This window comes from Numida meleagris, chromosome 6, assembly GCF_002078875.1.
Source record: "Numida meleagris isolate 19003 breed g44 Domestic line chromosome 6, NumMel1.0, whole genome shotgun sequence".
NCBI classification, from domain to species: domain Eukaryota; kingdom Metazoa; phylum Chordata; class Aves; order Galliformes; family Numididae; genus Numida; species Numida meleagris.
In genome coordinates, this window is record NC_034414.1 from 19,745,100 (window position 1) to 19,761,017 (window position 15,918).

Here is a 15,918-nt window from a genome sequence, read left to right on the forward strand (position 1 = left end):
TTCCCTGCCTCGCTACCGCCGTCTGTAACCCCCCCGACGCTCGCTGCGCCGCTGCTGCCCGCGCCCCCACCTCTGCTCGCCGTGCCGTTCCGTTTCTGCTGCCCATGTGTACTTTTGTTAAAGACAAGGATGGACTGCAACTAGAGAATCTTTTTGATCCTAGCCCAGTGGATCCGCAGAACGAATTGGATCTCTCCCTCCTGACGACACATCACTACTAAAAAGATTTGGACTGGAGTCCTGTGCATTCATTTGTTTCTCCAACTGCTGTGTCTGACTATACTGGACAAATATCCCCTCTTCCCCCCCCCCGAAACATCAGTTAACTAATTCTTTGTATGTTACAGGTGTCATTCAGCACCTTGAAGAATCTTTTCTTAAGGAAGTTAACAACCCTGCTTTGTTTGCACAGTTCAAGCAAGTTTTGCATTATGTATATCATAGAGGTATTCCTAAAAGAAAAAGGGGGGAAATACGGGAGTTGGGGATACAGGGACTGGCCCTACGTGGGTTCCAGCGTGATACATTCGGCCTCATCTCAAGGCAGAAAATAACTGGGATTGTGTGTTTTTTGCTTATTGGTATTGTTTCATAATTTGTCGTTTACCACCTCATTGTCAATAATTCTTGGTTATGATATTATTAGCCTATCAATTAACATTTTCTTAATCTGTGAAGGCAAAACCTGGAAAGGACTCCCAGGCAAAGGGTTGACCCTGTACTATAGAATGATTAACTGTTTTTCATCTCACTAGTCAGGATTATAGAAATATGACTAAGCATCACTCGAGACAAAGGTGCACACTATCTTACTTTGATTCCACATATGATTCTAACATAGGATTCTGGAGTATTGCCCAACAGATTTTTAGTTCACTGGTCCTTTCAATTGGCACCTATATCCGGGGCCCAAACGCCCCTCACTATAGAATGATCTTGGGATACTCTGATAGTTTTAAGGGAACTGACAATTGAGTCTATAGTTGTAAATATTTTGTCTCGTAGAGAGAGCTGACCTTAGCAGCTTGTTTTGCTTTATGAACAGGTGTTCCACTTGGGCTCTGTATATCGCACTGGCCATGCGGATGCAGCGTACAAATGGAAAAAACCCTGCAGACCCTGAGAAGAATAAAAGCAGGAGAGAGTCTGTGGTGGGTGAGAGAGGAGAAGTGCACTTTGAAGCAGGGGACGCCCTGCTGGCACTGCCTATCGCATCCACCGCTGGCGTGTTTCTTCTCTCTCCTTTCTGGTGGTTTGCCATTTTTAAGGGTCAATAAGTAATAATAGATTAGTTTAGGGAGTTTCTGATTCCTGCTGTGTATGTTCATTGGAACTCATTCCTTTCAATGGGTTTAACAGTTGACTTCTTGTTATTATGCTGTTTGCCTTGTATCTTTTCTTATGTTTAGTGTGTTGTCAATCGAGGTTCTGATTGAATTATGATGGTTTATGATGGTTATATTATTAATATGATTAGTGCTATTATTTTATCCAATGGTTAAAGATAGATAAGAAACTTAAAAATGTTTCCCATGAAGAGCATCGGTCTCTCCAAATCCTTGGCAGCACCTGTTCCGATAAAGTACAGCTGTGGAGCGTGACTGCCAGGATTTTTGCCTCATTCCTAACCCCGGGAGTTGCTGCCGCCCAAGCCTTGAAGCAGATTGAACGTCTAGCGTGTTGGACTGTTAAACAGAGCAATCATACTTCAGAGATCCTTGAAGAAATGTTAGAAGATATGAACAGCCTTCGCCATGCTGTGCTCCAGAATCGAGCCGCTATAGACTTTCTTTTACTTGCTCAAGGGCATGGCTGTAAAGAGTTTGATGGAATGTGTTGTTTTAATCTTTCTGATCATAGCGAATCAATTCAAAAACAAATTCATTGGTTGCTTAATCACACTCGATCCATTACTAAGGATCATAATCCTATTGATGATTGGTTGCGTTCTGTGTTTCCAGGTCTTACTCCTTGGATATATGATATTATTAAGGAAGGTTTCAGATGGATTTTAATCATTATTCTACTTGTGATAGTTGCTAGAATATTGTATAGTTGTCTGCTGCGTGCTACCGCGCCGAAAGCTGCGCTTGTTGTGACTGACAACAAGGATTCGGACATCATTCATGATTGGCTACAAGATCAAGGGGGGCACAATCCTAAGGATTGTTTTGCCTTACAACCCTAAAAGAAAAAGGGGGGAATTGTTGGGAAACAGCTTGCTTGCTTGGCAGCGCTCGGCAGCACGTAGCTACTGATTTACTAATGATTTACGATGTAATCTTAGATGAAAGGGGTAAGTTATACCTGCATGGAATGTGGTGTTCCTAGTAGAGTTCTGTACTTAACATGTACTGTACACAAAATTAGCTTGGGTAACGGTATTGTTCTCTTATACGCTTGGTCGCATAGACCCTGTATCCCTGGAAGCATATACGCTATATAAGATGGTGTGTTGCTACAATAAAGTTGGAAGTCATGAACTCACATTGAGTGTGGAGCTTCCCGCGCCGTAGGGTTACCTGTGGGAAACTTGGGGAGTTTCCCAACAGGTAGGAATCAAATACGGAGGGAGCTAGAGTCGCCAATCCTTAAAACAATTAAGCAAGTCCTTCTGTCTGCACTGCACTAAAACTAGCAGTAAATAACTTTACAGATTCCTTTTCAACCTGAATACAATCTTTTCCTTTTTCTCTGGGCTCCCGGTGGCATTATTTCCACTTCTTTCAGTGGGCTTTTGGTGCAATGAGTCACTCTGAACTATGACACATGTTTTAGTGCTACCACTAAAGTTTGTGCTGTGCCTTTCCTGAAGATTAATTAGGTACTTCAGCATTTAAGTACCTTCCACAAGCAGTAAAACCATATACTATTATCTTAAAAGCTGATGATAACAACAGCAACACTAAAATGTGACTGGGAATCCTGATGCTGCCTGCTGTGGTTACAAAACACCTAGGTCAGCTTGATGCAGACACAATAGGGATTTACTTCTGCACTCAAATCTGCTTAATTTTATCCTCTAATTCTACCCTGCATGAGAAAGAAATGTATTGATTAGCTGGTTTTAAAGACGATCAATGCTCTAACAAGTACATGCCTCAAAAGCTTCATCAGAATTATCAAATAATTAAATATTTTCTGCAACCTTGAATGCTATGTGAAGCATCTTCATTTACAGGTCAATGGTCATATACTTCTTTATGCTTGAGTCCTTAGGAATTTTATATTTTACTTTACTTATGATTTACTATTACAGTAGTAACTCTGAAACGTGATTTAATGCTTGTTCTACTACCCTTCACTGCAAGGTTGGGACATAGTTTTGACTAAGCAATTTCTCCCTTCTTACGAAGTGACACATACATTTTAAAAAGTCATAGACCAAACAAATCTGCTACACAATGTGGGTCCTCAGGAATTTGAGATATCAGTAGCAATTGGGTAACAGCAAAATGCAAACTGGCAATTGGCAAGGACTGAAGTAATTGTGAGGAGTCTCTCACTGCTGTAGAATGGTGAAGGGATGAGTGGTGGATTTCTGTTGTGTGCATATATTGTCCTCCTGTTGGTATTGTGATGATGTTCTTTAATTTTAATGTGGAGATTGTTTGTTGTTGATGTAAATTAAGTTTGCAACATGTGCTGAATGTATATTTTAATGACAATCTGGCTGATATCATACCTATGACTAACCTACAAAAGAAGATGTTGTGTATCGAATTTCAGCAGTTTGAAGGGACTTAACATGGCCACAACTTTCATTTATTCCTTTGAAAAACATACAGCATTATGTATTCTCAGTATATTCTGAGGAAAGAGGAAACTACCATTTAAATCTGTGGATTTACACTAAAATCAAAATGGATGAAACAAGTCTCAGGATGATCTACTTCCCATTAACAAATTCCACCCATACTATAACCTCCGTCAGAATATAAATAAGTTGGAAATAGAAATTTTGTCTTGTTGCCCTTTACTATCCTCTACTGTTGACTTGTGAAGGTGTCAAGGGGAGTACCGTGCATACACATTTGTGTTGATGGGAACACTGCTGCTTTTGAAAGGGGTGGCTGCTCAGGGTCTGCACATACTGATCAGATGGCTGACAGCTGCTCCTGCTGATTTTCCTTTTTATTAAGGGCTCCAGCACAAGAACTGGACTGTGAATACTGAGCTATTAGTGTTGGCTCACAAATGTTGAATGGATGGTATTGATTTTTTGAAGATGTTTGGAACAGTAATAAAAATAAAAAATAAAGTAAAAAATGATGAGGCTTTACAGATAGCCAATAAAAGAATCCACAACAAGTTAGTAAACTCTTGGGCTATTCAACCTTGACAATGTCCTTTTCAATCCGAATCTAATCTTACCCCCATGCTTTGAGTAGCTAGCTGCATTTGTTTTCTCCCTCACAATGCAACACTGGCTCAATGAGTCACTCTGAGCAACAGCTTGCACTTTCATACTGTCACACTCTACCCAGTCACCCTGCAGGAGCAGAGAAAGAAACGTGCAAGAAAAGACCTGGAGTAAATGATAAAAGTCCTGTTCATCAGAAGGAACTTCTAACGTCAATGGGAGCTCACAGCATGTGGCAGCTGTGAAGCCAGACCCCTTACAGACTTTAGATGGACCTCTCAAGCACACACACTGTCCTTTCCTAGACTTCGCAATTTGCAGCGTTTGACTTACTCCATGAATAGGTGAAAATAACCCACTCATTTTTATTACAAACTTTATTATCCAACTAATATATTTAAAAAAATACAAATGCAAAGCAGTTGTTGAGCACAGCGGTTTAAAAACGCTATTTAATTTTTACTGTGAGGTGATATTCCTTAATGCTAGCCAAAACTGACACATAACCATTCAGTACCTTTCAAAATAGAAAATGACTTATCCAGAATTAAATGCTTGAAAAGAAAGATTTTTGAAATGGAAGTCTCTGAAGAAAACTGACCCTCAGTGTCTGAATATTTCATTATTTCTGACACAAGGGACTTAAAAAATCAATTTAAAAACAGATGAATTAGCCTAATTTTAGCTCATTACTCTAACATAAAATTGGAGGAAGGCAGTTATAAATTAGGCCAAATATTTCTAGAACTAAGCTAAAAAAAATTAAAACAGGCAATATGGTCTTTGTATACTGACAGATGCTAACACCACTGAGTAGATGAGATAACATCTTATCCAACAAGCAGTTCTACCACATTCACTGGGAATGACTGGAGAGTAAGTTGTACTATAGTAAAAAATACAGCACTGAGTTACCAATATCTGGCTGTGTGTTTGTACAATGCCCTCTGTGATGAGCTTCCTATATGGATATTACAAAAACATACATAAGAAACAAAAAAAAGTTCATGAGCTTTGAAATAGAACTGAAATATGGAGATGATATCAATTAAATAAAAAGATCACAAGGAACCTCAATAACCCATTTTGTTTCAACCATTGCTAGCTGTTTTTGCCTCCCAGTTGAATAAAAATCAGAGCTGCAAATCTATTCAAATAATCTCCGAAGAAAAGACTTTTTCACTGGTGTGGTTAACTTCAAAGTTTTCTTTTTGTGCAATCGTTTCATGGGCTGCTTTTTCAGATGCACCACCTTTTTGGGAGTTTGTAGCCCTTTATTAAGGTCAACATGCTCATTGCAGAAGTACTTGACATTTGCTTCTGAGAGCCGTAGAAGCATGCTCTCTGACAGATCCATACACTGCGCATGAACCCAATGGCCAGTCCCACTGGAACACAAAATCATTGCAGGCTTGTTGAGTTCTGTTGAATAGAAAGGCACCCAGGTGTTAATGTCAATGTTGCAGCTGGCGCAGCAGATGATCCAGTACCCTGTTTCTGATTCATCTTCTTCATCATCTTCATTGTAAGTATCAATGTCATCAACATCAAAGCTATTGGCTTCAGTACTAAAAGAAAACTCTTCGGAATCTTCAAATGGAGTGGAGTCTCCTTGGTCTTCGGTAGATGCCTGACTGCACGCTTGTGCTGTCAGTTCTTCCTCCTCATCCTCTTCTGCTCTGTTGCATCTCAAAATGTAGAAGTAGTTTGCATCTGAGATTAACTGTTTGTTGGCCCCAGGAATGCCCAACAATATGGACCCTTTGCCCATATCACAGCCAAACCACGTCCTACAGTGTCTAATATCAGGTGTCCAGTCTGGGCTTGCCCTTTCAACAATCTCTATTTTATTCTCTTCCAAAACTATAGTGTTACAGACCATCCGTTTCTGGTTGTCAGACTGGTAGCCCCCAACAAGGACAAATTCAGTATCACCAGTTTGAGTCACAATACCACTTGACACAGATATTCCTCCTGGCAAGATAGAGCAAGTCACAGCTGGGCTGCCCAGAGGGAGATCAACCTTTAGCTTGTACAGGCTGGGAGGCCGGGTGTTATTTTGAAGTGAATGGCCTCCCAAAATGTAGATTGTATCATTCCTGGCAACTGAAACATGGAAGGAAAGTCCATCTTGAAGCTCTGGAAGTATGTATGATGTACAGCATCCAAACTCAAAATCAACAAGAAACACAGATGGCAAACAGTCAACTACACTATTCCATTTTTCAGTAGTTCTCTGTGCAAGAGGAATATATGATCGTCCTCCAAAGATAACAATCATGCTTTTTCCCCGGCTATGAACTACATTAATTGTATGTCCATATCTAGCTTCAGGGACATCTCCATCTAGATCTTTCTCAATGCATTGAAATGTCGTTTTCTTGGTAGTTTTGTTTACCATACTCATAATGTAAACCTTATCAGAAAGATCATTGTTAGGTGTTTTCCCACCATGAATGATATACTGGTGCTTATCGGGCTCCCCGTTGCCTCTAAGCACGCAAATAGCTGGGTAGCGGAGTGGGGGAAGGTAACAGGAATCCCTAGAGAAGGCAGCAGGTTTCATTTTGAGCTCGTTCTGCTTTATATCAAGGAAGAAAACACCAGTGGGACAGGATCTCTTCGGCCATCCTTTCTGCCCAAAAAAGAAGACATGCCCATCAAAATTCAGCAGGGAAGAACCCGGCTGAAGCAAGGATGAATTACTGACTGCTGATACCATCTGCAGTGACATTGCATCTGCTGGTTGGGTCATCTTGTGGTATCTGAGACAAACAACACAAAAGAAACATGTTTTGAACACTCAGTGAGAGCATTTACTTGAATAAACGGCATTAAATATGCATGTCAGTTCTCTCATCATTTAAACTGTGTACCAGTTCTGTGGAATTTTGAAAAAAAATACTGCTAATATTTACAAGCATAGCGCTTGCGTTCGCGTCTGCTGGGCCAGCGGTACTGCCTCCACCCGACCAGCAAAGTCAAGGCCGCCCACGGGGCCCGGGGCTCCCATGGAAACGCCGGCCCCGGGGCCTGCTGGGGCCGGTAGTTTTCCTTCGGCAGCTCGTCAGACGACCGGGCTCGTCTCCGAGGCTGCCCCGGGTCAGGCGGGGTCCGCGGGCAGGCTGCGGTGAGTGTGGCCGCAAGGGCCGGGGCCATTCCGCATCGCTGCCGTCAGCAGGCGGGTCCCGCCCCCGAGAGCTGGCAGAAGGCGGATGCTTGCGCGGGGCGGCTGCGCGCGGCCTGCGGAGCTGGGGGCGGCGGGGGGCGAGCCCGTAGCACACGGGTTCCGCGTTGCCCGGTAGGGCTCGGCTGGACTCCCCGGCCAGCCCCCCTCTTGAGACTGGCCTCCTTAAGCTAGACAGCGTGTAGGTCTACAAGGCAAACATCACGATTAGTTGAAGACATGTAGGAGCAGTCGGGCCCAGCCGTGTTTCTAACCGTGTTAGTCACTGGATGGAAGTTGCAGGGACGAGTCCTGCCAGCGCACTGCATGGCTCTGTATAGGATCGATGGGCTGACTGCCCCATGCATTTGTCTTGCCATCAGATTCATCTGTGGGGTTTGCGGTTTGGATTTGTCATGTTGTATACTTTCATGAGTAGGTTCCAAGAGATTTTTTTTTTTTTTTTTACGTGTTTGTTCAGAAATCTAAAATAGTTTATGCAGTCAGCCTGTGCAGTAACACTGCTTTGGAGAGCAAAGATGCCAGGGACGAAATCAGCTAACCAGTCTGTGGTGACAGCTGAACTGTGCCTTTCAGTCAATGCCCAAGTTCGTGTGTTCAGCCTTTGCCAAATCTGCATAATTTAAAGTTGTGAGCTAGCTTCGAAGTACAATATTTGAAGAAAAAGCCCTGCCAAAAGTCCCTCCACATTTTGAAATACAGTTTCTCTTTTTGAATTCTTTAGGATTCATATTTTTATTGTGCCTGGTTTTCATTTTTGCTGTAATAGCAAAAGCAAGAAACAGAGGATTCCATCTTCTTTAAGGAAGGATGAATATCTTCTGGTGGTGTACCATCAAAACCTGGGGATTCTAGAACAGCAGTGCTTACAGCAAGGATCACTGTGGGGCTGATTTGAGGGACTGTGGGACTGGTAACACTGGGTTCATCAAATTGCTATCTGGATATGTTCTCATGTACAATAAGAACTGCTGTATTCCGTTGATATACTGCCTGCCTGCCCCACTTGCTAGTATGCTAGCTGCAGTGCTATTGTATGGATATGCCATTAAATGCTTTCACAGGTAAATGAGCCTGGTCAGATGTGCTTGGGCCATAGCACATGGGAGGGAAGGCATAGCCCCTACTGTTGTCCATTAAAAAAAAAGAAAAGGAAAAATAAATAAATAATCAATGGAATATCTGTCTTTTTGTATATTGTGGAATCATTCAAATATCATGGTGAAGCAGCACTCGCTGCATAACTGGTCCAAGTGCCTCTGTCCTAAAGGTGGTGATTCTTCCTGTGTTTAGATTCCTCTTCAAAAGAGCTGCACTGTAGGCAAAGTTCGGTTATTAGTCAGTTAAATTAGCTAATCCCATTCTGAGGATGTTTTTGTTATTATTTGCATGAAGAGAAATTTGCCAAATTGTTTACATTCAGATGAGATTCTAAACAGAAATCTTTGCTGCATCTTTCTTGCAGCTATTCAAAAACGGTCTTTTTAGGAGAGTATGCACAAATTTGGGTTTGCTGGATTATATTTCCTGTCTTTGCTTTCATATTGTTTGGTTACGTAGCTTCTTTGTTTTTGTGGTCTTTAGTAAAGTAATTGAATTTCCACAATAAGGATGCCATGAGCACACAGTAAGTTAGCATTACTATATTTTCCTACTAGCTTGAATTTGAAATCTAATGAGTATTAAAGATGGCAAACAATTTAACTGAAGCATTGACTATGCTGAGTTCTGAAGTATATGCTATCCAGAGAAACTGCTGGAGACAGAATGGAGAAAAAGCAATTAAAATAATTAAAAATGAGATTGATAGACATACAGAATGTACTGGTTAAATAAAACACGCTTAAAAGCACTTCCTCCTTGTCATTGCTTAATATTCCTTGACCTTTACATAAATAAGCAGTTCAGTAAGTGAAGGAGAGAATCTTTATCCTGGATTCTGTGACAGCAGTAGCTCCTTAGGCCCCTGCTGGGATAGTTTTATCTTTCCAGGTTGTTCCATGCTAACTGTAGTGTGTTCACGTTGTGTGGCTGATCTTGGGCTGTGCTGACTTCCCCCTCTAAGCTATTACTAACGTTACATTAAAAAAAACAAGACCCATATTCATGTTAATTTCACAGTAGTTGGAATGTTGCCAAATAGTGACTGATTAAATCTTGTGAACTGCAGCAAACCAAAAGCACCGTTCAGCTTTAAAATAAGGTATTTGAACAACACTGATTAGATTCGGAGAGAAAACAGATTGCAGGATAGCAAGGGGTCTTAGTTGGTAAATGCTGCTTGCTGACCATCAAATTCTGTCATTAGTTTGTAATTATTTGTAACTGGGCAGGAACACAGTTATCTACAGTAGATTTAAGTTTGTTTTGCAATATTATATGTTTTTTCTTTTCCTCTGACTGATCTGCAGTGTCTCCTTTTGCAAAACGGCAAGCAAGTGCTCTTTCCAAATTCTTCACAATCAAAATAAAGTCCAGACACCTACAGAGCTTTGAAGTACTCCATTAAGAGGATTAAGAAAGCAATTGTTTTGAGAAATAGTATTTAAAAAAATTATTAATTGTATCAACCAAGTTTGCTCTGGGTAAAACAATAAATCAGACGTACCTGGCTGATGGAGTGCTTTTGTGTCCTCCAAAATCTTTCTATGTAATTGAGATTCAAATGTGAGCACTTTGAGGAATCTTCTCTGACAGCACAGGGGCTTATGGCATGGAGGGGAATCTATCTGTTCAATTTGCAGATGTGTTCCTGAGAACTCAGTCTACTGTGGCTAACTGGCTGTGACCGTTTTTTTTCTTCTTTTTTTTTTTTCCTTTCCTCTCTTGTCTTCGGATAGCACAACAAGAAACCCACCAGCCTTTAAGAGATTTAACTCTTTGCAGCTGAACTAGTCGAACAATTGAAATTGTTAAAGCTTGGAGCATGCACTTCTTTGTAGCTTAATTCTTTACTCTGTTTAACCCATCAAGCTTGTGATCTTTTTTGGAGTTTTTCAGTGCCAGTGTAGTGTAAAATATAAGCTGAAGTAATTTTTTTTTTTGTGTCCAAAGCTATACTAATTTTGATGTGTAGTAAAAGGATGAGTGAGGACTGACTAAATTTCCAGTCCAAAGTCCATTGAAGTCAGCAGCCTTCTGGTCAGATCGTAAAGAATGAAGACTTTGCTCCCTTCTGTGGCATTTTTCATCAGATTCCCAGAGTTTTTCTTCAGGTTAGACTCTGTGAAGTCCTATGGGAACATATCCTTTCAGCAGCCAGCAGTGCTGGGGCACAGAGGATAAGCCACTTACGTAGCACAGCGCAGCAAGTAAACTGAAGAACCTAGAAAACAATTCACTCTTCATAGCTCCCTGAACCTATTTCACTCATTCTTGAGTTACAACATCTGCCACACAGTATTTTAGAAATGCCTCATCTCCCATTTGAAACCGCAGTGAGAATAGAAATAGGAACAGCTTGTAATGGAATTTGGTTAGTACAGGAAAGCAAACACACCCAGTGTTTGTGAAAAATCATCTTGAGACATTGAAAAACTGTAATGCAGATAGGATGTGGTGGAGTTTCTCATCTGAAATATAGCAGCTATAAGGCATTGTGCCCTGTATTGTCTGCATGGGCCTATTTCTTCTCTAGTGAAACAAAGAGCAAAGGAATCTGTGCTGCAGAGTTTGAGGCTAGAGAACTTAATTTTGCCCATAACTTAAGGGTATTCAGATCAGATTTATTTGTATTTTCAGTGCCTAGGTGATATTCAACAGATTCTTATTGAGTGCTTCACATAGTCAAACCCTTGTTTGGATCTGAGATCAAAAGATCTACTGGCCAAAGAGATACAAATATTTAAGGGAAAATCCAACCTCAACTTGTCTTGTTTAATATTTTATATTCATTTTATTCTCCTTCTGCTACTTGATACGTCTTATCTCTAGAAATTCTTTTTCCAATTACTGTGGATGAGAAGACAGAGAAATTAAAGTTTGTTGGCAATATCATGTTGGTTTTGGTTGAGGATGTGGTCTGTCCAAACTGGTCTTCTGTAACTGTCGGTGACAAACTGCTTTGGAAGAGCTGCAAGGAGCCAGTAGCTTTGGAATAATGTATCTACAAGGCAGAAAAATCATGTTCATAACTGTGCAGTCCACAGCAAGAATATATAGGGTTTGCATCTTGAAATTATTTGGCAGAGAACCAAGGTGAAAATGAATCAATAGACCTCTTCACAATTTCTATTTTAATAACGTTGACATACTGTGTTTTCAGCAGATTGCTTATTGTCATAGAGATGCTTTGTTTCACTTCATTTTCTCCTACTACACTTAATTAGGTAATACATGATTTACATCTTCATCCCGAGTCGTTCCAAGTTGCACTGAGATTCCACACCTGTCATTATATTATCTGCCAGTAAACCTCCATCCCAGGGGTGGAGATGGCTCTCCATGTGTTATAGCAACACACTTCAGGGAGGCAAGAAAGTGGAGGCCATCCTACTTGTTTGTGGAAGTAACCATCCTGGATGCAAATGTGTGGCTAGATATTTAGCCAAAACCCTGGGCTGAAACCTGTAGAGGAAAGAAGGCATGGGGAATCCATTGTCCTAGAGTCTTCAATGCTCTGTCTCATCCCAAAACATCAGTAAACAGTGTTTAACATGTGAGTGACAGGGCTTTATTTGGAGGCCTGGTTTAAAAAAGCTGATTACATCCAGCTGTGCTTTGACGGTAACATCCTGGAAGATCACACTCCAGGAGATGGTGGGTACTGTGCTTTAGAAGTGTTTGGGCGCAGAAGATGTTACCCTTGTCAAAGGCCTCCAGGTGGTCTTTAAAGTACATAGCGCTTGTGAAGAAATTGGAAATTCATAAAAAGAATAATAATAATAATCAAACAACCAAGAAAAAAACCCAACTCGACAATAACAAAAACCTAAATCCTCTGATCGTGCGTGGGACTAAGATAATAGCACTGAAACCGAGCAGGATCAATGTGCTTACTTGCAATTAAAGCCCTTACACATCCTGTAAAAGCCTGTGCAAGCTGTGTGTGAGAGGCGCGTGTTTTTGACCATCAGGAAGGTCGACTCTGAGGCTTGGTAATGCACTTACATAAGCAGATGCAGCTCCCATTCAAGCAAATTGCTGATGCATTATGTGCGCGCCCTTAAGACCTTCTCCTGCTGAAGGCAGTGGCAAACATCCAGCTGATTTAAATAGGATTAGCTGCTGCAGATCGCACTGAATTGAGAGGTGCTGCAAGAAGCATCATTTGAAAGTTTTTGTGCTTTGTAATTGAAACTTTTGCTTCTAGCTCATTCCTGTGGCTGGGTTGCCCTGCAGCTGGCTACAGCCAGAGGTTTCTGCTGTCAGGGTGGCTGGGTGGGGGGAAGAGAAGTAGGGCAGGACTGCGGGCAGGAGGCTTTCTTCTGCAACCGTAGCTCTGCAGCTGTTTAGCCAGCAAGGAAACAGCTGACTGCCTTCTGGAGAGTGGGTAACCTTCTGTTCTGCACCACTAAAAATGTTTTATGCCTTTCTCAGTGTAGTCAAGAGCCCGCAGGATCACTCCTTTCCCTTGGCCCACTTTCGAAGTGCCATCTTGGGATGCTTGTGATGTGTCCACATGCAACCAAAAACATTCAAGGACATGCTGAGGTTGCAGCTTTCCATGCCTCCTTGCTGAAGTAGCCAGGCCAAAAGAGTCCCTAAAATTAAGGTCTTTCTAGTGCAGATTGGTATATGAAACCTTTGTGGATGAGAGCTGCTAGATAAATGTTTGCTGTTTTGTTCTGTATCATGGGTTGAAAAGAGTAAGATTGCTTTTATGAGGTGTTAGATCTTAAATATTAGAGACTCCTTTGGAAAAGGTTCGTTATGACAAATTGGTTCCTGTAGTAGCTGTACACGAAGAAAAGATCGGGCATAGGCCAGTGGTAACAGCATATAAGATGTAAAAATAATATATTTATATTTGATCTGATTTGTACATAGTTTATAAAATCTTGAGCGCTGGTGTATTTAGTGATAATTTCCATAAGCCCACAAGCGATCTATGTATATTTCCAAATATCCTTATTTTAACTGAGAACTACTTTTGGTAGAGCAAGTTCATAGTGTGGCAACCAGACTAAACTATGCCAGAAGTACTGGAGTACTCAAAAATGCAAGAAAACCATATTTCACTGCACTTTAAAAATTGTTTAATGGAACTAATAACTGCGTAATTGAAATCATGCAAATACACACTTGATCTGCTCTGTGATTCAGTGCAGAGATTTCTGGTTTGGCTTAAGCTGATGGGAAGAAGACTGCATTTTGAGAAATAAAATTGATTTTGCACAATCTGCTGATGATCAGCGAGACTAAATGAATGATCGCCTCAAGAAACCTCATTATAGTAATTTGGATGAACGAGCAGGATTGAGATGCAAAAAGAAGAAATGATAGTTGCTGCTGAAATGCATCTCTTACTAACATTTGAGTCTAAATTTAACTATTCAAAGCCAGCACAGGGAGAGGATCAGATGGCTTTGCCTTACTTTCCTTGACACTTGAGTTGGTTTGCTGCCCTTTGCAAGAAAAAAGGTAAGTTTTGGTTTCAGTGGTAGTTACTCTCCATCTGAACAATGTAGTCATTTCATTCTTAGAGGTGTGACTGTATCCAATCCTTAAATTGTGGCTTTATTCCAGACCATTACTGTAAGTTAAAATAGCCTACGTTATTTTTTTTTCCTCCTGAGAGTCTTCTGGTCAGTCTGGTTTCCACTGTTCACATCGCAAAACTTCTCTGCAGCTGACACGTTGTGGAGTTTGTTTAAGAGAGGCCAGGAATAAAATAGGTGGGAAACAGCAGAAAACCGACGTGAGATGAGAATGAAAAATACAAGAACTTTGATAGGTTGAGCTCAGTTTCTGAACACCTCATAATGGTATCATCAATCCTAACCACATGTTCAATTTCAGGAGTGCATTCTCCGAATGCTGACATCTGTGATTTTATTTAGGCTGGTAGAATAGGACTATGCAGTTCTTCAAAGTAATTGAAAATAGGTGAACATGTAGATGTAGCTCCTCTCTATTGGTTGGGTGAAGGAGTGTTCTTCTGAGAGAACCTAAGTTTGCATTTGGGCCTAATGGGTTCTTCCTACCTGTGGCTCCCTGATTCTGTAGACTTAATTAACAGCTTTGTAGCTGTGCAAGGAAAGATTAAATCTGTGTTGGATTATTACCTCTGTATTCCATTTTTCTATTTATTTCTTGTGTTAGATTTTTTTTGAACATAACTGTGATGTTCTCATAAAAAGCAATAAAATATTGGAAAGGAAAGGAAAAGAAAGGAAATAATAAAATAAACAGATGGATGCCAAAACTACAAATAGGGTTTTCTCCCCTCTTTTCCAATATAGGATTTATTAAAATATGAATAATTCAGTGAACTCACGTTACATAATATATTCTTTGTGTTTTTCAGAAGAAGAAATAAGAAATGTCACCTATGAATTATAAGTTATTTCCTTAACAATGATGAATGGCATTGACACAGTTGGTAGCAGATCTAATATGCTAGTGTCAGCCAGCAATAACTATCTTGGCTGTAGCAGAACTACTCTGGATATACTGCTTTGTCTTGGGTAAAAATTTGGTCCTTATTTTGCTAAAAAGTGCTGTCAGTCTTCTTCCATGCTTGAACTATCCAGGGCATTTTCTCCACTATTTATTAAAGAAGATTACTCTTTTGGTGAAGCTTTTCCCAATACATGCATATTGAAGTACATGCTAGATGAAAATGCCTAGGCTCAGTGTAATGTATGTTTAAAACCTTTAGGGATAACTTCCTTTTCAGACTATATCAGGAGATTTCAGGTATTAAATATTGGATTATATTCTAACAGCGTCCAACACTAGCTTTTTCATGAGGTTAGTGTTCTGTTTTTCACTTTTGTAATATGGCTGAAACTTTGTCAAGTTGAATTCAGCACTGCACCCTAGCTAACAGTAATGACCAAAAGCTGGTGTTCCTCCAGGGTCTTGTTGTACCTCCACAGCTTGACTAGTACAGGATATTAAAACTTGAAGTGGTTTCCCATGTTCTGTAGGAAGCAGAGGCTGAGCAGGAGGGTAAGAACTGAGCTATAGCAAAATGCAGATACCTGGTCTGGGTGCTTAGTCTCAAGCTGATGACAAGGTGCCTGGATGGCTGCAGAACACAACATTCACTGAGAAAGCTGCCGTTCAGCTTGACTAATTATACAAATGTCCCCCCCAAATGGCTTATCAATTTTCTAGCTTACTAGAGCTTTTTAGAGTAAAGGAGTCTTTGATGCCAGCCCTCCTCTGATTTGTTAATAAGTCAGTTAAACTCTCTGTGACT

At 40.6% G+C, this 15,918-nt stretch overlaps 2 protein-coding genes across 2 annotated transcripts in view; one reads left to right on the forward strand and one right to left on the reverse strand.

Annotated features, from left to right (window-relative positions):
• Positions 5,511-7,120, reverse strand: RAG2 (recombination activating 2). Its single transcript, XM_021402072.1, has one exon. The coding sequence runs from the start codon at positions 7,116-7,118 to the stop codon at positions 5,511-5,513; it is 1,608 nt and encodes a 535-aa protein (XP_021257747.1). The 5' UTR covers positions 7,119-7,120.
• C6H11orf74 (chromosome 6 C11orf74 homolog) overlaps positions 7,361-15,918 on the forward strand; it is a 50,503-nt gene continuing 41,945 nt past the window's right edge. Inside the window, exon 1 of the mRNA XM_021402073.1 lies at positions 7,361-7,493. The gene's annotated coding sequence lies outside the window, so the exon portion shown is untranslated. The remainder of the gene's footprint in view (positions 7,494-15,918) is intronic.